This window comes from Denticeps clupeoides, chromosome 9 (assembly GCF_900700375.1).
Source record: "Denticeps clupeoides chromosome 9, fDenClu1.1, whole genome shotgun sequence".
NCBI lineage: Eukaryota > Metazoa > Chordata > Actinopteri > Clupeiformes > Denticipitidae > Denticeps > Denticeps clupeoides.
In genome coordinates this window covers 16,562,639-16,584,342 of record NC_041715.1, presented here as the reverse complement: position 1 = coordinate 16,584,342, position 21,704 = coordinate 16,562,639, and the positions used below count along the sequence as shown (strand labels likewise).

The 21,704-nt window shown below is 43.1% G+C and overlaps 1 protein-coding gene across 1 annotated transcript; it reads left to right on the top strand.

The window, feature by feature from the left end:
• The first annotated feature begins 3,942 nt into the window (after nucleotides 1-3,942).
• Nucleotides 3,943-20,955, top strand: LOC114797113 (E3 ubiquitin-protein ligase Midline-1-like). Its single transcript, XM_028991761.1, is given in 12 exon segments — nucleotides 3,943-4,235; nucleotides 5,575-6,207; nucleotides 6,210-6,295; nucleotides 8,273-8,326; nucleotides 12,081-12,176; nucleotides 15,440-15,547; nucleotides 17,539-17,687; nucleotides 17,794-17,921; nucleotides 18,291-18,434; nucleotides 19,465-19,626; nucleotides 19,725-19,932; nucleotides 20,028-20,955. Coding segments are annotated over 11 exon segments (2,052 nt in total). The 5' UTR covers nucleotides 3,943-4,235; nucleotides 5,575-5,633; the 3' UTR covers nucleotides 20,371-20,955.
• The last annotated feature ends 749 nt before the right edge of the window (nucleotides 20,956-21,704 follow it).

The following is a 21,704-nucleotide window of genomic DNA, read 5'->3' as shown; positions in this document are numbered from 1 at the left end:
CTTACATGCTTTGTCCTTAAAATCATCTCGGAGCATGTGGCCACTGAATGAGGTTTGCTTTCCAGCCATGCCGTAGGTCAGACCTTCCATTCCCGAAAAAGTGCTGAATGCGGCGCCATAAGGGCAGTCCAAATCACATTTCAAACAGACCCACACGACTGAGTTCAGTTGGGTTTTTTTCTAAGTGGAGCAGAATAAAGCCAGTGATTGGACACAGATATGTGGGAATGGCTGGATTACAGCTGAACTGGTAAAGGGTCCCGATCTCTTTCTGTGCCAAAGATGATGCTAGATTTCAGATGGAGGCTAGGCTGTTTACTCCCCCGTCACCATACCATAAAACATAACAATATAATATCTGGTACGGTGGGCCTATTGAAAATTTGGCCTGTAGCTGATACGTGGCCGGTGCCAATGACAGAAACTGCCACGTCCTCATCAAAGCAAAAAAAAAAATCCTGGAAGTCCCTTTTGTATGAGGCCATTGTTTTATTGTTGGCTGGGCCTATCAGATTTCAGTGTGTCATCCAAATATGCTAAGCTAATAGATGATGGAAACCACAGACTGCATTTTAACATGTTTTCCAGCTCATTTCTCGTCCTGTATGGAAACTCATGTAAGCACACACACTCACACACACACACACACACACACACACACACACACAGAGAAGAGAGAGAAAGACGAAAGAATATCTAATATCTAACATCCATCTAACATCTATCTGTTCCATCTTTAATTCAGCATCTAATATCTTGAGCAACAAATGTTCTTTTTGTAGACATCCAATGAATCAAAATGGCTGTTTAATCCCTAACTAGACACATATTTGGTTTACCCATTGATCTGAAGGGGTATTCATGTTGCTTGAGTTGAGTTGAGAACATTTACATGAACTCTTTATGGACATCAATGTCATGATGGTTCCGGGCTTTCACTGAATTTGTAGATCTGTTCTTTATATAAGGCAGAATGAGTTTGCGTTTGGGTTTGTTATCCTGAATTGGAAGACTTAATTTTGTCCAAGTTTCAATGTTTCTAATGATACTGCAAATTTTGGAGGTTTTCCTTCTTCCTTATTCCACTGACATTGTGTTCTGGACAAGCAAAACATCATTTTACTTGGTATTTGGTAAACTTGCAGACTTTGCTCCAGAAGGGTTTTAGCATGACCAAAGTGCAGATTTTGGAGCATGGCCCTCTTTCTTGGACTGCACCCTCTCAGTCAATGGAGACGTAAAACTCTCTGCAGCCTACAAATGTTCCAGCAGTTTCCAGTTCATTGAAGGCTTGGGCCTTGGTGGTTCCGGGGATAACCAATTTCCTCTTTGGTTCTTGGCAAATGTGTTGGAATAAACTCATATAAATACCTTCTGGCCCAAATTAAAGATGGGTGTTACACACTCATTTCACCCCAAAATGAGCTGTTCAAAATAATAATTCCAATCTTCCAATGACATTCAAATCCCCAATAAGTGACTGCAAACATCGGGCGATAACTGTAAATGATGCAACTTTACTCTAGTGAATCACATTAATAGCCAATGTTAATAACCATTTAAATAAATAAGCAGGGTTATTTGGGTTAAAGTGGCTCAAAAAAATTAATTGAAGACTCTTGATGACGTAGAGTTAGCCCCCTACCCACATTCGAATATAATTGTACATTGAAGCTGTTGGCGAGTTACACTTTTATGTCTTCCAATAATCAACCCTTAAAACTATGAAATGGAGTGTAATTGATATAAATATATAAAAGCTTTAAGATTAGTATCACAATATAAGTTTAAAAAAAAAAATTATGTAACGGATAGTTTGCCAGTTTTATGGATTTATGGATCTTGCAAAAGAACAGTAAAAAAGACCAACAAAGCTACAAAATAGCAGCAAGAGAGAACATTACCTTGTGTAGGCATACCGAAATTGCCACTTTCATAGAGTCCACACCACACCAAGAGTGCAGGGCAGCGTATTCAGGCCTGTTGTGGTGTGACATTCACGAAAATGACATTTTTTTAAAGGATTGTAAAGTGATGAGTCCCAGTCACTGAAGATCAGCAGAAGGCTCTTCTGAAGATGTATGTAATTGCGCTCACATGCCAACTGTACCAGCTCATGTCACATCTCTGGAGGGTTTAAAGAAGGCATCTTTTTTAATGCCTCCAGTATGAATCTGTGTGTCAGTGTTGAGAGAGAAAAATCCACGGAGACACATTAGAATAATCACACAGTCCAATCTCTGAGCGTCAGTGGAAGCTCATAAAGATTCCACAAGGAGAACAGATGGCCCTCTTTACTAGAATAATCCCAGGTGGGGGGAGAGCTGGAAGGTGGATGTGGGAGATAAGACTCTGGCTGATCGGCTGTTTTATTGAGTGAACCAAGACGCCAGTCCCTTATGTCTCCTGTGTGTGTGGGTTTAGCCTATTTGCACATCATGTCTACATCATGGCATTGCATGACAAGAGTCAATAAAGGCCATTTCTACCAAAAAATTATTATTTGCTGTGCACCAGTGGTTGTACCCCAGCAGGGGACACGCACAATTTTATTTGCATTGAGATTGTGAGGTTACCAAATTCCCAAATGTCCTCTTTTTGAGTGGCGTCTGGCCGGGTCTTTTAAAATTGTCTGGCCTTTTTACCCACTCAAACATTCATCATGTCATCCTACATGCCTATTCGTGGCCAGGTCGCACAAGTGGGGAAAAAGGTTTGGAACCACTACTGTACACAGTAGTCTGAATGGAGGTTTTTCTGTGCACTATGGGTAATTTATGAATATGCCTTTGAACCATAAGGAGCTTCAGGCATGTCCAGAAGCTGCATGTCAATGAAACCTGTTGTCTGGTGTAGGTCTTGGCTAACGGTATCTTGTATTTGTATGGTTTGATGTCCAATGAATAACATTCTGTTCGGTGTTAATTTACATTTACACTTTACAGCATTTATCAGACGCCCTTATCCAGAGCGACTTACAGTCAGTAGTTACAGGGACAGTCCCCCTGGAGCAATTTAGGGTTAAGTGTCTTGCTCAGGGACACAATGGTAGTAAGTGGGGTTTCTAACCTGGGTCTTCTGGTTCATAGGTGAGTGTGTTACCCACTAGGCTAATGTCCAATGCAGTTTGTTTGTTTGGTGGTAAAGCACTATTAGTCCAACATTTCAACATATTTTCATATATATGTCTTTCTGATTTATGACTATTGAGGACAAATGTTTGCTCAAAGAAAAACGTTTCATGTTTTAGGCTCCCTAAGCAGAGAACATTTGCTTTTACAATATTGGTTTCTCTCAACCATCTTACGTTAGACAATGGAGATGGTTCTCCAAAAATCCTAGACCTACATTTACACCATTAATCAGACGCCCTTACCCAGATCGACTTACAATCAGTAGTTACAGAGACAGTCCCACTGGAGACACTCCGGGTTAAGTGTCTTGCCAACATATTACATTTTTTGACTGGTATTTTTGTGGTGGGGTCAGCTGACTAACACTGTAACATCCTGATAAACCAGTCTGGTTTTTGTAGTGAACAGCTTGTGCATGAATCTGCGAAGTGATCTGCAAACTCCAGGTCGACCCATTGTGGTCAGGAAGGCATGAGAGGATAAAAGGTGAAGCATTGCGGACGAGTCCCCCCCCCCACCCTGCCATCCCATTTCCTAGCAGACCTCTGCCCTGTCCCACTTGCCCTGTGTCATCAGCCATTCTGCCTTTTTAATCCCGGCTGACAGTGCCAAGACAAAGTCTGGCACAAAAGCCGGTAGTGTGCCGGCGTTGCACAGGGAGCGCTGTCCAGCCGGGGGCACAGTGGACACCGACCCGGCAGAGAGGACCTGAGGGAGAGCCAGATTCATAAAAAAAAAAAAAAAAAAAAGTTTTCGCAAAAGTTTCCTCCCTCTCTCTCCCTCTCTCTCTCATTTTCACTCTTCTTCCAGTACTGGCCATATCTCCTAGGTGGAGCTGGCTTTCCTGGAATTGTAGGGTAGCTTTTCCTGTTGTGCTCTCTCTCTCTCTCTCTCTCTCTCTCTCTCTCGCGCCGCGTCTCTCAGTGTGTGAAGGGGCTGCTGCAGGATTAGTGGTTATGGAGAACCATGCCATCTGGATCCCCTGCCCCGACACACAAGGGCCGGCTTTGGGGCGGCTCTGAGCGCGTTTCCGCGATTTGGCTCAGAGTCCCTCCGTCAGCCGACATGTCTCTGCGGTGCGAAGCGGGGCGAGATCCACCGGTGGGTAAAGTAAACCGTGCGTGTGAGTGCATGTGTGCCTGAGTGGGGAAGGCTGTTGGAAAGGATGGGAAAGTGCTGTGTGCTGCCTGGCTCCGCGCCACCGTCTACTTTACCTGAAAAACGCTCCTTCCTTCGGTCTTTTCATTTTCATTTCATTTCACAAGAATCATCTAACAATGTTACCACACTTTATTAATGAATAATAAATAGTCATTTAAATGTTGAAGTTTTGAATGCACTTTATTATCTAAAGGCATTGGTAGAAAAATCATTTTTTCTACATTTTTATTACTTCTATTATTATTACTTCTGTCTTAATCATTGATTTCGGTGTTTGTATCATTTGACGGAATTTAACAGGCACGGGAGGGAATAACATGCTAATAACCTGATAACAATGCAACACTTGGCATCATCACATGTAGAATAATGGCTGGGACGAATCGGAACAATTGTCTCTTGTGCTGTGACATTGGGAGAGAAAATGGGCCGTGGAAACAATGGCCGGCCTCGTCGGCGCGGGTTAATTGCCGCATCTCCAGCACTTCAAAGAGGCTTCACGGCCGCGCTTAATGAGCGGGAGGTCGGCGCGGTCAAACAAGGCGGCCCGATCCGGCCCGGCCGCAGCTGCGGTGTCGGACTCGGCGGTAACAATGGCGCAGTGTGCGGCGTGGTGCGGAGCCCCAGCCCGGCATCTTTCCGCTTGGCTGAGCCGCCTGGCCTGGCCACTCCGCGTCACGGGAGGAAGGCGCGGAAACTTTCAGCTCTTTCTCAGCCCAACGTTGCGCGACCAAAACAGCACGCTGGCATGAAATATTCAGCGTCCAGAATGCGATTTTAATGTCGCTGTTGTTGCGAGGGGAAATTAGGGCTGCGCCCCGTAAAAGCCTGCAGTAAATTATGAAGGAAACCCATTTACATTTTTTACATTTACAGCATTTACCAGACGCCCTTATCCAGAGCGACTTACAATCAGTAGTTACAGGGACAGTCCCCCTCCCTGGAGCAATTTTAGGGTTAAGTGTCTTGCTCAGGGACACAATGGTAGTAAGTGGGATTTGAACCCGGGTCTTCTGGTTCATAGGCGAGTGTGTTACCCACTAGATAGGCGAGTGTGTTACCCACTAGGCTACTACCACCCGATGGCATCATGGAAAAGAAATGAGTCTGATTGCGTTTTTTGCAACTGGTTTATTCATAATACTTTTTGGAGCGTTTTTCTGTTTCGACAATATTGTTATTGATTTTAAACAGGGGATAACAGGGCGAACATGTAATGTTTCAATATACTGACTCCGAACCAGCGTTTTTCTAACCGGAAGGGGTGTCACCTCTGCAGATAGCTGATCAGCTTCCCTGGATTTCGCTGACGACCCTCTCGCCTCACGTGGCCTGAAGATGGAAACGCTGGAGTCGGAGCTGACCTGCCCAATCTGCCTGGAACTGTTCGACGACCCGCTGCTGCTGCCCTGTGCCCACAGCCTGTGTTTCACCTGCGCCCACCGCATCCTGGTCTCCCACAGCACGCCCAGCGAGCCGGTGGAGTCCATCAACGCCTTCCAGTGTCCCACCTGTCGGTATGCCATCACCCTCACCCAAAGGGGCTTAGAGGGACTCAAACGCAACGTCACCCTGCAGAACATCATCGAGCGCTTCCAGAAAGCGTCGGTGAGCGGGCCCAACTCGCCCAGCGAGACGCGGCGCGAGCGCGGCGTGTACGAGGGCACCGCCATGACCTCGCCCTGCGAGCGCGTGCAGTGCCAGTTCTGCGAGCAGGAGCCTCCGCAGGACGCCATCAAGACCTGCGTCACCTGCGAGGTGTCCTACTGCGACGAATGCCTGAAGGCCACCCATCCCAACAAGAAGCCTTTCACCGGACACCGGCTGATCGAGCCCCTGCCCGACTCCCACCTGCGCGGCCTCATGTGCCTGGAGCACGAGGACGAGAAGGTCAACATGTACTGCGTGACGGACAGCTCATCTGCGCGCTGTGCAAACTGGTCGGCCGGCACCGCGACCATCAAGTGGCGGCGCTCGGCGACCGCTTCGAGAAGCTGAAGGTGAGAGTCACATATAGAGGCGATCGTTGTGTGAAATATTCACATCAGTGTTGCATCTTTTTGTGCTTTAAGCTTTATATGAAGCAAATTTGAAAAGGAATTCTAATAATCCAATCTAAACTATACAAATACAATTATGCATTATATGAATTTTTTTATTAATTTGGATCTGGATCATGCATTTTAGGATTTCATGTTGTGCCACACCTAATAAAATGGTTTTTGTAGGTACAATTTGTATAGTAATAACACGTTATTAATTAGCCTGGTGGTTTAGGAAGCGGACCCGCAGTCGGAAGGTTGCCGGTTCGAATCCCCAGAGGTCCCCTTGACCAAGGTACCGTATCACTAAGGGTGATGGGTTAAAAGAAGAGGACACATTTCATTGTGTCACTTGTGTGCTGTGCTTCAATTCACTTTCACTTCACGTTGTATCATATGTTTGTAACAAATGAATAATAGTGGATACGTTTTTTAAGTGTTGTTTAACAAAAAATATAACAATTATGAGTGACTGGCAAATTTGTCTTGATTCATGCTCTGTAATCAGAGCGGTGCTTTCCATTCAATGCTAAACAAACTCCCAGCTGTCCTTCTATTCAATTCTAACACACATCACTAAACCAGAGCAATGGCAGCAGCACAACAATGCGATTAGTTGTAATAAAGCGGATCTCCTCCTGGGGTCTTGGGTCAAGTTCGTCTTTCTGCCTCTTAATTGCTGAGGCACCATTGAAAGCTGTCAGTCAGCAAACAAATAAATGAGGCCATGTTGTGGCCCCTCACAGTTCGAACATGCGTCCCTCGTGGGGAAACACATGGCACCTGACCGACAACCCTCCCCCCAAAACCTTTGGAGAATTATTAATGGTCCGATGTTAATCAGACAAGGGCAGCCATGTTGTGTCATTCTTCCTTCGTTTTTTTTAATAGCGGCCAAAACACTTCTGCATGAGGCGGCAGCAAAATGAAGGGGGTCACGGTCCAAACATTCAGCCTTATTTTACCTCCGGAGACTTGTTTGCTAATGCTGCAAGTTCAAGACATAAGTACCATGTAAAAAGAGGTACTTGCATGATGGGATTGGATTTACTGTTGGTGAGGAAAAACAATGTAACTACCTCTTTTTTATTTGTGATGATGTGTTGCCGATGTCAGCTAACGTTATGCAGCGGTTGTCAGCACTCACGCTTTCATCATTCTCATCATTTTCAAGAATTCTCACACCAGTCATTGCTTCCAAAGTATAGTAAAGTACAGTATAGTGCACACAGCAGGCTTGCCAGATTGGGCACTTTCACTCCAACCAACCCACCCAAGTTTTCAACCCTGCTTATGCAGAACAGACGTCGCCCCATTAAAAGTACAGACCATACTGGTAAGGTCCAGTTGGCAAAATGCGCATTCCATTACTTTTTTGGGCCGTGAATGAAATGCGCGCATTTTTGGTGAATGATGGTAAATGTTGTTACTTTTACGGTATTTAATTAGTCTGGGGCAGAGGTGGCCTAGCGGTTAAGGAAGCGGCCCCGTAATCAGAAGGTTGCCGGTTCGAATCCCGATCCACCAAGGTGCCACTGAGCAAAGCACCGTCCCCACACACTGCTCCCCGGGCGCCTGTCATGGCTGCCTCACTCAGGATGATGGGTTAAATGCAGAGGACAAATTTCACTGTGTGCACTGTGTGCTGTGCTGCTGTGTATCACATGTGACAATCACTTCACTTTACTTTAATGCATGCCACTTTTAATGCACCACTTTGCACAAACAGGTTGGCGTTTGGCGTCGTTGCCTGCTTGTCAGGTCACAATTCAACGTTGCTCTGAATGAGAACTTAGTCGCCCCTGAGCTGAGACTTTATGGGTGCGCGGTTAGCACAGTAGCAATGGCTTTGGAGAAGGGAGTGCTTGTCTTAACCAGTCGAGGGCTCGGTCTTAACCAGTTTCTCCTCTGTCTGATCACGCTGTCACTGCGCAGAGGAGCCCTGGCCGCTTTCTCGCTGGAGAGAGAGAACAGGAAGCTGCAGACCAGGTGACATTTGCTATACAACCCCGTCCCCCCCTGCTCTACCACCCCATCAGTAACAGACGCACACACGGAGTAGTTTAAACAAAAATGTTTAAATTAAATTAAATTAACAACGGATATCGTGTTCCGTTCTAATTACAAATGTGCAAGTCAGAATGTACATATATACATTGCGCACTAATGCTTAATTACAATAGTCGTCTGCATAACAGTTACTTTAAGGTATTTGTTTGTGTTGATTTTGCAGGGTTATAAAAGAGACCCCCAGGGTGGCATAGTGTCTTATTTCGCGCCATGGCCGGGTAGACTCTGAGTAACGCTGATGGGGCGACAGACACATTTGGATTGGCTCTAGGGTGCTGTCACCTAGCAGCTTCACACTCGATACTTTACTCTGTGAATATAATCCTGATGCATCTTGATTATCTATAACAGCGCCTGATCAAAGGAGGAATGTAGCTCTCTGTCGAAAATGGACACACGTGGCATTGGCGATATCACAAATTATTGCATATTCAGTGTTACTCTAAGGTTGTCCAGGATACAACCAAAAATTCATGTCAAAAATTCATTTCACTTCCTCCCTTTCTATTATGATGTGTTTATTTTTTTTGTGTTTGTCAATACAGTGTAACCCTTTTTGATTCATATAAATCGATCCATCAGATACCTATCAGATAAGATTTTTACAAAAATCAAAATTTTCACTCAAATTGTAAAACCTATAATATTAATAAGTGTAATGAAAATGTTGAAAAGTGAACATTAAACTTTTAATTAAAGAGAATTAAAGATATTTCTTAATTAACTGCTAAAATGTCTTAACAAGACATGACTATACAGAACTTTTGCAAAATTAAATGCGCATGCCCTAAAAATTTCGTAACCCCGTCCACTCTGTGCTTCTTCCTAACTCAATAGCTCTGTTCTGTTCTGCGTCCATTCCTGCCAGCGAACGACATCATAGCCCTATTCAGTTACCTGGTGCTTTCCTATGCCACAGTGGAGGGTGGGGGGGTTACATTTTTTCCCCCAACAAAGCAGAAAAATAATTCTCTGCTCAACAGTTTTAGCTCAAATGTCCATTGTCGTGTGTGCAGAACATGTCATCATTTATTTCTGCTTGCCTTACACCCTCACCCCTATTATTTCTATTATTATCATTATTTTGGTACACTTTGCTCTCCTGGTCCACAAGGTCAGTGTCTTCAATTATTCATGGACTACACTATTTCACTACAGTAGGACAATCCCCTGTCCTGTAGTTCCCTCCAGAGGACTTTACAGTTGCAGGTCGGGAGCCAAAAAAATGGAAAGTAATTCAAAACTGATGAAAAGGAAAGACTGGCAGTTTCCTCTCGCTAGAAAGAGCTTATGGTTCCACACCTTTGGCTCGGCGAGTCTGTTTTCCTTCCTGAGAAAAACCTGATAGTTTCCCCGCAAACATTTGTCTGCTTCCTGCCCTGTCCAGGCATTATTGTCTGATCATGCTCCTAGCCGCCTTGTCCTTCTCACTTTCACCATCAATTAAGGTGAATCAGTAAAAAAAAATTCATTTGGACAGTGGGAAATATTTACTCGTGTGTTACCATGTACACTCTGTTTTCACATCACATATCTTTTCGGGGACTTTGAATAAAGTTGCAGGTGAAATTTGTCCGTAAAGGGGGGTGGACCATGCTACCCACAGCCATCCTTGGGCAAAGCCCAGGTGATCCTAAAAAAATGTGATAATGTCCCAAGTTGGTTTTTGTTATTAAAACAGTGGATTTTCATCTACCGCTCCCTACCCAAACTGCAGAAACGTTTCAGGTAAGTTGTAAGCTAAGCCCCTTCATCATGACAAGAAAATATCTGTCTAAATAATCCGGCTACGCCCGTTTGTTAGAATATGCAGGTAAATTTGAAACCATGCATAAAAGCAGCAGTAGATCTTAAGATGAGCAACATATTTCCTGGTTTAGCCGCCGGGTCGCCGCGGGGTACAGTCTGCTCGCCTCCATGGGCACCGCGTTACTGAAATGTTCCACTGGAAGTGCACCAGGAAATAGGTGCACGTCCAGGTTGAAAAAGTACTCATTTAATCCGTAATAATTATTTTCTAAAACAAACGAACAAATCCAGGAATATTGACAAATCACCCGGACAGCGTGTTCATTTTTTGGGGTCCATACGTGGTATAGTGCATTAAATAACATGCTATTTTCTGTGTGGTCATCATATATAGCTTGAAAAGAAAATCCACTGAAGGAAAGAAACGTGATTGTGGTCTGAATAAATGAGCTGATACACTGGTGTGGGGCGAACTGAACATTCACATTTCTACACCAGCGACAGCACGTCTCCGCCGCTTCCCTCCGCATCATAATCCTCGGCACACTGATGCACAGATCAAACAGATTTTGACTAACAGCACAGGAAATGGCTTATGTTGCCCAGGACGCCAACTGGCGTCGCACCCGTTCTGAGCAAAGTGAGCAGAGGGGATGACAGTCAAAAAGAGAGATTGTGGATGAGAGGAGAGATGGTACTTCTCCAGATTTCTTTCTCCCCCCACTGTGGCTCCTGACTGGCAGACACAATGGGATTTCCCTGCTTTTCCGCTTTATTACATTTTCCTAATAAGCAGCGTATGCTTTCTTCCTTTTAATAACTAAACGACTTTAAATAAAATAAAGCTATTCAGTTTCACCACTGGTATTTAGGATACTTACAGTAAATTGAATTATTACAAAGGATTTAATTTTAGTATTTAGTTACCAACTGAGCAAAACAGCAGCTCATTTCCTGACAAAAAGTACAAAAATACATACTCCTTTTTTTTAATTCTTTTTTATATATTATCCCACAGCCAAACCAAGTTCTATTCTTCAGCCTCCCTCTCCTTTGCTGAAACAGCTTTCATCGCCTTTGCTGTTGCATGAATAAATTATATGTGGACAGGAGAGTGAAGATGAAACCTCGGCTATTTTTGTTAGCTCTGACGCAGGGACCCTTCTGAAATCGCGGTGTGAAGAGGCCTGACCTGAAAGACCCTTTCGGCATAAACCGGGCAGCCGGGTACCTGTCATTAATGTGGGCTGCATGGGGCCTGATCAATGCGAATCTGCATATTTTATTTTACATACAAATAAAAAATGGCACCCCAAAGTAATGCATATCTTATAGGACGTTAAATGACTTTACTAGGGCAGGAGAATTTTTACAGGATGACCAGTCTGATGTAGAAACCTAATATTTCAGACGGGCAGAGCTTATTTCCATTTTACATAGATGACCTCTGAGCACAGTGAGCAAATATGACTGCAGGTTTGGGGTTAGGCTTCGTAATCCAGTGTCGGAGATAATGTCATAAAGCTGTGAATAAATAAATGCACTTCATCCCAAAAACAGATTCATGCTGGGATTTTTGCTGATTTAAATGTGCTTACATTGTTATCGTATGTCTTTTCGGGGTTTTGGGAGGCTGTCCTTGGTCTAGTTTTCTAAATCTGTGACAGATGCTTTGTTAAGTCTCTCTCTGGCTGTGTGCTCTGGCAGACTGATGGGATCTGCGGCAGTTTTGGGATTCGAGAGGCGGGGAGGTGACTGACGTAGCCGTTGTGATGAGATGCAGGATGTCACTGTCAAGAGCTACACTGAAAAAAAACACTGGCTAAACTTTAAAAAATTGAAATAATCTGTCACACCTTACATTTTAGCATTGCTGTAATGTGAATAAACCACATGCACTTGCTCTCTCTGTGTTTCCCTCCAGCAAACTCTGGATTCCAACCTCAGCAACTTAATCAAGAGGAATAATGAACTGGAATCTCTCATGGGCAAGTTGATCCAGACCTGTCAGCATGTAGAGGTAGATGTTAATGATTTCATCATTTAATTTCAATCAATTAAAAAAAAAATGCAGACAATTGAAACATAGTTACCTCTCGGGGTGTAAAAACGTTTTTTACTAACTTCAATGAAATTGAAAACAAATTATTATCATAACCCAGACATTCAAAGTTCTGTGTATTTATGTTATTTTGAATAGTGTATCGGGCTTAATTAAAATATTCCTAAAATCACAACATATTATCTCATAGTACTGACTGTCATGTGTTAAATTTAACAGCACTTGTGTTGCTTTTAGACCAGTGGCATTGTTGTCTTGTGCATCACACCATCTTGGTCATTATAGTTGCATATATTGGTATCCCATAAACATTATTTTATAGAAGTGTTGCACAGCTTTGACACCCATTATACATTGAAATATTTGGTGCAATAGTAATTTTTCTCAATGCTTATAGAGTTCACAGAATTCTATTGTGGACGTTCGTTTTAACAAGTGAGACTAGTTTTCTGTGTCACGTGCATCACATGGCAAGTTATATTGAACTACTGTCATGTCACTATTCCTAAGGGGTCTCAGTAACGCAACAAGGGTGTGGAGAGGAGGAGGTCCCTGTTACACATGCAACCAAACAACGATACAAACAGTGCTTTTATTTACAGTGTGCTAACAGGTTCAATAAGACAGAGGACTCAGGACAGCTAACCAACATCAAAACAGCTTAATGGAAGGGATGGGATAACTAAAACACGTACAAGTTACCAAAAACGGCACATGACAGGCTAACAGCTAACAGGCTAACAAACAAAGGGTCTATCACACAAGAAACAAGAAACACGAATGAGATCCCCAACGGAGCTCTATGCAGATCTCCGTGGACCCTGGGGACCTCCCAAAAGCATAAGGGCCTAGCAGACCCTGGGGACCTCCCGAACACCATCTGAAGTCTCTTTAAATAGGTGGAGGTGACCAATGGCAGATGGAGCTGGTAGGCCTCAACTCCTCCCACGAAGTCAACCTAAAAGACAGGACGCAAAAACACAGCAACACACAGAACACTGGGAGCATACGTCCAGGGACGTAACACCCCCACCACCAAATATCAACCCTTCGGTTGATCCAAGAGTGCACAAGATAAAGCATTGGCCCTCAAATACAATATCTGCACTATTCAACGAATCTCACAATTTTTTCGAAGGTCCAAAAACAAGCAGTGGACAACAAATTTGTATACTCAAAATCAAAAATGGTGGTGGTTGTAAAATAGGGCAAAACTTAAGCAAACTATGATCCAATGAAATATTTCCCCCACTTCCACAGAAATACAAAAATGTCAGTGATGGGAAAAAATAATAGGGCAAACTGGGCACTCCACACTGCTCTTGGGGACTAATAACCTAAGAGACAGTAGGCCCACAAACAGACGCACCGCCATACAACAGTCGTCCTAGACTTAACCCCGAACGGGAGCTTTACACAAAAGCACACTCAGTGCTTACTCTGGTACTTAGTCACGTTCCATTCCAACCTGCTGCTCCAACTTTCTGAGCTCAAGCTCATGCTGACACTCCAGTTGGCAAAAGCTGAAGCTCCTGCACCATCTTGCAAGCCCGTAGTTACGGTATTCGCATTCTGGACAAACTCTCGCTGAATCAAGCCACTCACGCTTCTCCAATGAGCACTCACGGATTTTTACATCCGCATCAGAGTCACTCGCCGGATCGGCAGAAATGCTTGACGAGAGCACATCAGCAGGCAGGGCTGGGAAAAACGTTCCTATTGACCATCACGCTCCACAACTGAAACAGTGTATCCTTCCGCCGAAGAACCTCACTACTGAGAGTGAGCGAACACCACACGGCAATTCAAAGAGTCTCTTTCAAACACTGTGCCGAACGAATGCAGAAGGAGCACTAACGAATGTCCACAAATGATACAACACAGCCACCACACACAAATGATCTTGTGCTAACTTTAGACCCACACCTGTGTACAAACAGATCAACTGCCCCACACAAACTTGTACGCCAAAAACAAAAAGCTGAATACTAACAACCACCCAAGCCTACACAAACTCCTCTCCACCCGAACGTATACCTGAGGCCACAAACACAACAGCAAAATTGTAAATCCGGTCCTAAACATGCCTAACACAATCTACCTTAACCTATCTGCTCTTCGGAGGGTACCGATTGGAGGCAACTTTGAACGCCGAACGTCACCCCGGTCAGACTCAAGCTGAGGCTGTCCGTGTGACGGCGTACCCCCACCCGGAGTAGCTCCAAAAGAAAGGAAAAATAACAAAGCAAAATAACAAAAGTGGTGCTCTGCAGGGAGGGCATTGCCACAGCAAAGACCCCAAGAGACACCCTAACTCACCGGATATATGATTCTGCTCACAAACACCAAACCAAGGAAAAAAATCTTGGACGAGCCCCCATTTGTCATGTCACTATTCCTAAGGGGTCTCAGTAACGCAACAAGGGTGTGGAGAGGAGGAGGTCCATGTTACACATGCAACCAAACAAACGATACAAACAGTGCTTTTATTTACAGTGTGCTAACAGGTTCAATAAGACAGAAGACTCAGGACAGCTAACCAACATCAAAACAGCTTAATGGAAGGGATGGGATAACAGCAGGGATAACTAAAACACGTACAAGTTACCAAAAACGGCACATGACAGGCTAACAGCTAACAGGCTACAGGCTAACAACAAAGGGTCTATCACACAACGAAACAAGAAACACGAATGAGATCCCCAACGGAGCTCTATGCAGATCTCCGTGGACCCTGGGGACCTCCCAAAAGCATAAGGGCCTAGCAGACCCTGGGGACCTCCCGAACACCATCTGAAGTCTCTTTAAATAGGTGGAGGTGACCAATGGTAGATGGAGCCGGTAGGCCTCAACTCCTCCCACGAAGTCAACCTAAAAGAGACAGGACGCAAAAACACAGACAGACACACAGAACACATGGGAGCATACGTCCAGGGACGTAACAACTACCCAGTATTACGGTATGACAAGAACTACATACATCTCACACTTGTTCATAGTTCTCACCACTAGTTATGGGATAAAGTAACTTTCCCGTGTCCCGTGCATCACATAGAGAATTGTCCTATATCATACTTTCAAATATCATACCTGATATAGATTTTAAATAAGAGACACTTAGGAATAGTGGCAAGTTTTCATTTTCAGTTTTATTATCATATGGGAATTTCCCTGACATAGAGGCTAATTTGATCTAGGCCAATTCATTTGATTGTTTTCAGGTAAACGCTGTGCGCCAAGAGAACAGGCTGAGTGAAGAATGCGACGTCCTAATAGACATAATACAGCAGCGAAGGCAGATTATTGGGACAAAAATTAAGGAAGGCAAGGTAAGAAAATGAAAAATGTAACTAAACCAATTAAAATGTTTCATTTTGTCATGTCCTTACACTTCACTGTAATCTACCTCCTGATTTATCTGTTTACTGTGCTGATGATGCTTGGTTAGTGACAAGATGCATGTTGCACACAGTACGATTCGTAATGATCTCGTTTAATCAGGCTTTAATCGGCACAACAGGCTACTTCTGAACGTGGCAGGGTAAAAGCACACTGTAAAAAGCGAACACGGGCTACACTTCAAAAAATTGAAGTCATCTGTCACACCTAATATTTCAGCGTTGATGTAATGTAAATAAAGCAGCTCACAGCCGGATTGATTTAGCCGGTGTTCACTTCTTTTAAGTGCAGAGCGGGCTGGAATGAAAACATTGCGGCAGGGGGAACATGTGTGGCTCCTTGGAATCTGCATCGCCCGATCGGTTGTGGTTCAATTCAGGAAAGCGGGACAGTAACCATTAACAACTCGAAATACCAGGACAGAGATGCTGTTTCTTCGCGTCTTTTAACTAGCCTGCGATGCAGTTTGCCTGGTGTTGACCCACCCTGCCCGGATTGCCCCCTGGTCTGTGTGCATGTCTGTAACCGCCGGTTATTGGATTGGCCCCTTTTTTCCCGGTGCTGACGCTCAGTGAAGAGAGCAGATGGGCCACCCTGCCTCAGGCTGCGAACAGGCAGGATCATGATGGCCTCCTACGCTCTTCCCAAAGGCCACTAAATCCCGCCAGACGCAGAACAGGGGACGTCACCAAAGCACAGGTTTTGGCTGTTTCAGGAGGCAAACAAACTAAACTCCAAACTCCACGTGGTTGTGATGTCACCATGCAGTGGTGGCCTAACGGTTAAGGAAGTGGACAGGGTACCGTCCCCCCCCACACTGCTCCCCCGGAGCCTGTCATGGCTGCCCACTGCTCACTAAGGGTGATGGTTAAAAGCTGAGGACACATTTAATTGTGTGCACTGTGTGCTGCGCTGCAGTGTTTCACAATGACAATCACTTCACTTTCACGTGTCGGATCTACAGCCACTGTCAGATGCAGGCTTTGAAATGCTTTTCTCATTTTCTTGTTGAATTGCGTTATCCATTTTAAGAATATTTTCTCTCGTGAAAAGTCATTTGGCGGGCCGCTGAGGGCCATCGCTACGAGGCTGTGCCATGTGTAATGTCGGTGGGAGGAGAAGGGCTGTTTCCTGAGCTCCTCTCCGAGGAGCCCCGCTTCCTTCCTCGCCTCGTGGCGGGGTCAAATGCTGCTGCCTGACTCCGGAGGGAAAAGCCTCATTACCATGGGAACCGTCTCTTGCACAAACATCACTATTATACACTGCCGTTTTAGCGGAATAAAACATGATTACTAGAATATTAAATAAGAACAAATCAGCTATGCAACCCCGAGGAATGAACACAGTTAATGTCACAGGCCAAGGTCAATTATTATTGTACAAAGCATACAAAGATAGAAAAGAGTAACATTACACACTGAAAAAAAGAAAACACTGAAAAAATGTGAATGAACCACGGTCAGTAGATTACAGTAAAATTATATATATTTACTCATAAGCATAAATTAGCAAGATAATGTTTTAACTGCTGCTGTAATGATAAAAAGCACATTAAACAAAGACAGATATGACGAGTAACTTTTTTTAAATTTTGGCTGTATATACAAGGGACAAAGCAAGTAATAAAATCTGGTACGGAAATGTTTGGTACAGAGCATTTTACTTAGCACCTGACCAAAACGCGACCGGAGTCTATCATACTTTGCTGCTTAAAAATGATCAGTTCTGTGTTTTCAGTTAACATATGTACCTATATTATTTCAGTTTAGAGTTTTTTTTTTCCGATGTTCCTGCAGGCTTTTTTAAACCAGTACATTGTTGATGCTTTTTTTTTTACTAAACCAGACTATTCATTTAAAAGATGAATGAAGTCTTAATGCTACTTTTTGTTCAATAATCTCCAACCTCCCGAATCCGCCAGGTTGTTCGCCTGAGACGACTGGCACAGCAGATTGCCAACTGTAAGCAATGCATTGAGAGATCATCGTCACTTATCACACAGGCGGACCAGACCCTAAAGGAGACTGACCACGCCCGCTTTTTGCAGACGGCGAAAAGCATCTCCGACAGGTGAGGAGATGATTCCACCCATATAATAACAGTAAATTAGCGTATCCAGCTAATGGACCAAAATAGATCTTGTATAATAAAATACATTTACATGTTTATGCTACAGGGTATCCATGGCAACTGCATCATCTCAGGTCCTGATACCAGAAATAAACCTGAATGACACATTTGACACATTTGTACTAGATTTCTCCAGGGAAAAGAAGATGATGGAAGGCTTGGATTATCTGACTGGTAATTAATCACAGAATCAATATATTTAACCATATTGTTATTTGTTGATGCATTGATTACTCATATAGAGCTGTAGTAGTGAAGCTTTACCTAACTTCAATATAAAAACTCATGTTGCTGTTTTTTTTATTATTATTACTATTTTCTGTGGCAGCAGATGTAGCTTAATGGACCAAATCATACATATACAGAAGGTGTCAGGGCCTATTAGAGAATCAGTGTCAGTGGAATGAAAAATAAATAATACTGTTTATACTGTAATGTAAAAATACTGTTATTATTTCAGTATTATTTTATTTCTTCTGTGTTGAAGGAGGTTCACATGAACCAGTTTTGCAAGGAATTCTGATATTTTTGTTGCCTTTGCAGCCCCCAGTCCTCCAGCCATCAGAGAAGAACTGTGCACAGCTTCCTACGACACGATAACGGTCCACTGGACCTCCGACGATGAGTTCAGCGTGGTCTCATATGAACTGCAATACACCATCTTCACCGGTCAAGCCAACGTTGTTAGTAAGTCATGTGTGCATGTACAGTAACCATTTTGTGTATATTTTGCTGGCCTTTGTGATTACCAAGCATGTCCCACACACAGTGATGCCTGGTAAACATATCAGTTTTAGTATGTCAATTACAAGTTGATGATGAACAATCTGAAATCAATTTTCATATTTTCCAGGGTCAGAAAACCCTGCGTTTATAACAGATCTCCAATGATAAGATGAAGGAAGGAGTAGCTGCTTTATATCTCAAGTCTGGATTACAGTCCACATGCAAATTAAAGGGCAACTGTTACCCCATGGCTCTTACGACCCTGCAGACTAAAAAGATCAGCGAGCAGCATGGGCTCAAACAGGGTCACAGCATGCGCAATCAAGCAAGGAACCTCTTCCGCTGCTTAGCCACGGCACACTGATTGTGCCGTTTACATTTATAGGTCACACGTCATATACTAAAGCCAACTGCAACAGTTGTGATTCAATCTACTGTACACCCTTGTCCTCATGAACTACTTAATTTGATGTCCTATATTTAAAAATAGGGGGGAAAAATTATTATATATAAAAGATCTAAAATTATATATAAATATAATTTATTATATATATGTTTGCCACCCTGTGGCTGTAATTAGACATGCATTTTTTTCACCACAGACCAGTTTCATATTTTTCACTGGCACAATAAATACAAGTCACCATAACTTATCTGTGAGAGCTGGGGCTAGCTTTGTGGGTTTTGTTAATTTGAGAGAGATCTGACCATAGTTGGTAGTATTCACCATTTAAAGAAAATTGTTATATCACCGCTTCTGAAATAAGGATTATTTAAGGAATTGCTGTTGGCCTTTCATCTCGGTTTTCAACACTGAAATGACATTGTTTTGTCCATTTTTACAGCCTTTGACAAGAGCTCACCCTTGAGCTCATCATTGGGAAATGAACAAGTGATTTTAAAGGAATGATGGGTGTAATCAGGATGTAAACAGTAATAAATACTTGTAATGGTGAGATTGGTCATCCTTTATTATTGTGTTGTGACACAGGTTTGTGCAACTCGGCTGACAGTTGGATGATAGTCCCCAACATAAAGCAGAACCACTACACCGTGCACGGACTGCAGAGTGGCACCAAGTACATCTTCACTGTGAAAGCCATCAACCAGGCCGGCAGCCGCAGCAGTGAGCCCGGCAAGCTCAAGACCAACAGTGAGTACCGCCTTCTTAAGGCAGGCACGTCTAAATGCGGAGAACATAATTGGGAGTTTGACAGCGACGGCGGGGTGACACATTGTCCGTCTTCACAGGCCAGCCATTTAAACTTGACCCAAAGTCTGCCCACAAGAAGTTGAAGGTTTCTCACGACAACTTGACAGTGGAGCGTGATGAGACGTCCAGTAAAAAGAGCCACTCTCAAGATCGATTCAACAGCCAAGGCAGTTATGGGGTCACAGGAAACGTCTTCATTGACAGTGGACGACACTACTGGGAGGCTCTGATTGGTGGAAGTACATGGTAAATGTTGTTACGTATTATGTTGTTACGTATTATGTTGTTACGTTACGTAATGTTGCGTTACGTTATATGACTACTTCCTTGTGTCATTAAAGGTTTGCGGTGGGTATTGCCTACAAGTCAGCACCCAAACATGAGTGGATAGGCAAGAACTCGGCATCCTGGGTTCTCTGTCGTTGTAACAACTCTTGGGCGGTACGTCACAACAGCAAGGAGATACCGGTTGAGCCCTCGCCACATCTGCGCCGGGTGGGCGTGCTGCTGGACTACGACGCAGGATCTCTGGCGTTCTACGATGCAATGGGCTCTCAGCACCTCTACACGTTTGAGATCTCATTCATTCAGCCAGTCTGTCCCGTGTTCAACGTGTGGAACAAGTGTTTGACTGTCCTCACTGGACTGCCTATCCCAGACCACCTGGAGATAAATGACCCCTAGGGTAAAGCTTGCAAAGACACATTTCTGTGAAAAAAAAAAAAGAAAAAGTTATTACTGTTGAATAAATGAATCCATAAATAACAAACCAGAGCCTCAGACATAGTCAACATTGTTCTGGGAAATAATTCAATGTTGAACCCCTTTTCTTTGGAATTTTTGGAATTATTTGCACATTAATATTTCACAGTATTTATGCCTAGTTGGTTTGGGGATTTGTTTTTGAGGAAACAATTGTACATTAATGTTTTTAAAAATGAATTTAGATGATTAAAACTGTGATTATGTGCTTGTCACCTCTTACTGCATGGTAATCAAATAAATGTTTAAATGTATCATTTTTCATGTGCCAATGGCAATACAATTTATTCTGTACTTTTTGGTCAATAATTTAATAAAAATGTCTTATAAACCTTCAATAAAGCAAAGGGAATTGTGAAGAGACTTTAAACTCATGAATGCAGACAGGGTAACGTTTTTCAGAAGAATGAGAAGTGAGGCCAGATTCCGTAGACTTGTCACTAATTTGCTTCGTTGTACATTGGAAATGTTGCCCTACATTAAAACAATGGTTTGAATGAAGGATAATGATGACTGTTCATTATGCTAATCAAATTACACTTATCAGGTTTCATAGTGTCTGTGCTTCAATATCTTAAACTTCTGTCAGAAAAATAATATTATAGCCAATCAACAGTTGCTTTGTATTTCCTTCATTTGTATCAGGAAGTGTCTTGAGTAAAAATACCACATATTAAACGGGCCTTTTATTTATAAGGTCCCCATATTTTTAATAAATTGCCCCTCGGGGACAAATAAAGTTCTTTGAAATTGAATAATATGCATTTGTGTACTAACTTTAAAGGTCTCATATCGACAGTCCAGACAGGTCAAACCAGACAAAAAACAGAAACATGCAAGACTAAATAGCATGACTAAATAGAACTGAGTGCGTGTAAGAGTCTGTATGAATGGCAAAAACAGAGCCAAATGCTGATGGAGTTTTGACGGTTGGTAGAACATGATAAAACTGATGGGCACAAGGATGATGCTATTAGAACGAGAACAACATACCGATCCGGTTCAAGTCAATTAAATTAATGAAAGAAAGGCTATTTCTGCTTGAATTATGGATCTGCGCGTTTATGGAAATAAGTGCTCCATCCATCTGTCCACCAATATATCCGGGTCCAGCTCACAGGGACGTTGAAGACTGTGGATAGACTCATATGATGTTGTATATGAAAGTGTATGAAAAATCTGTATGTGAGTCTGTGCTGTCATTGTTCATGGTCCTTTTTTATGAATTATAATATTTTTATTTTTATTATTTAACT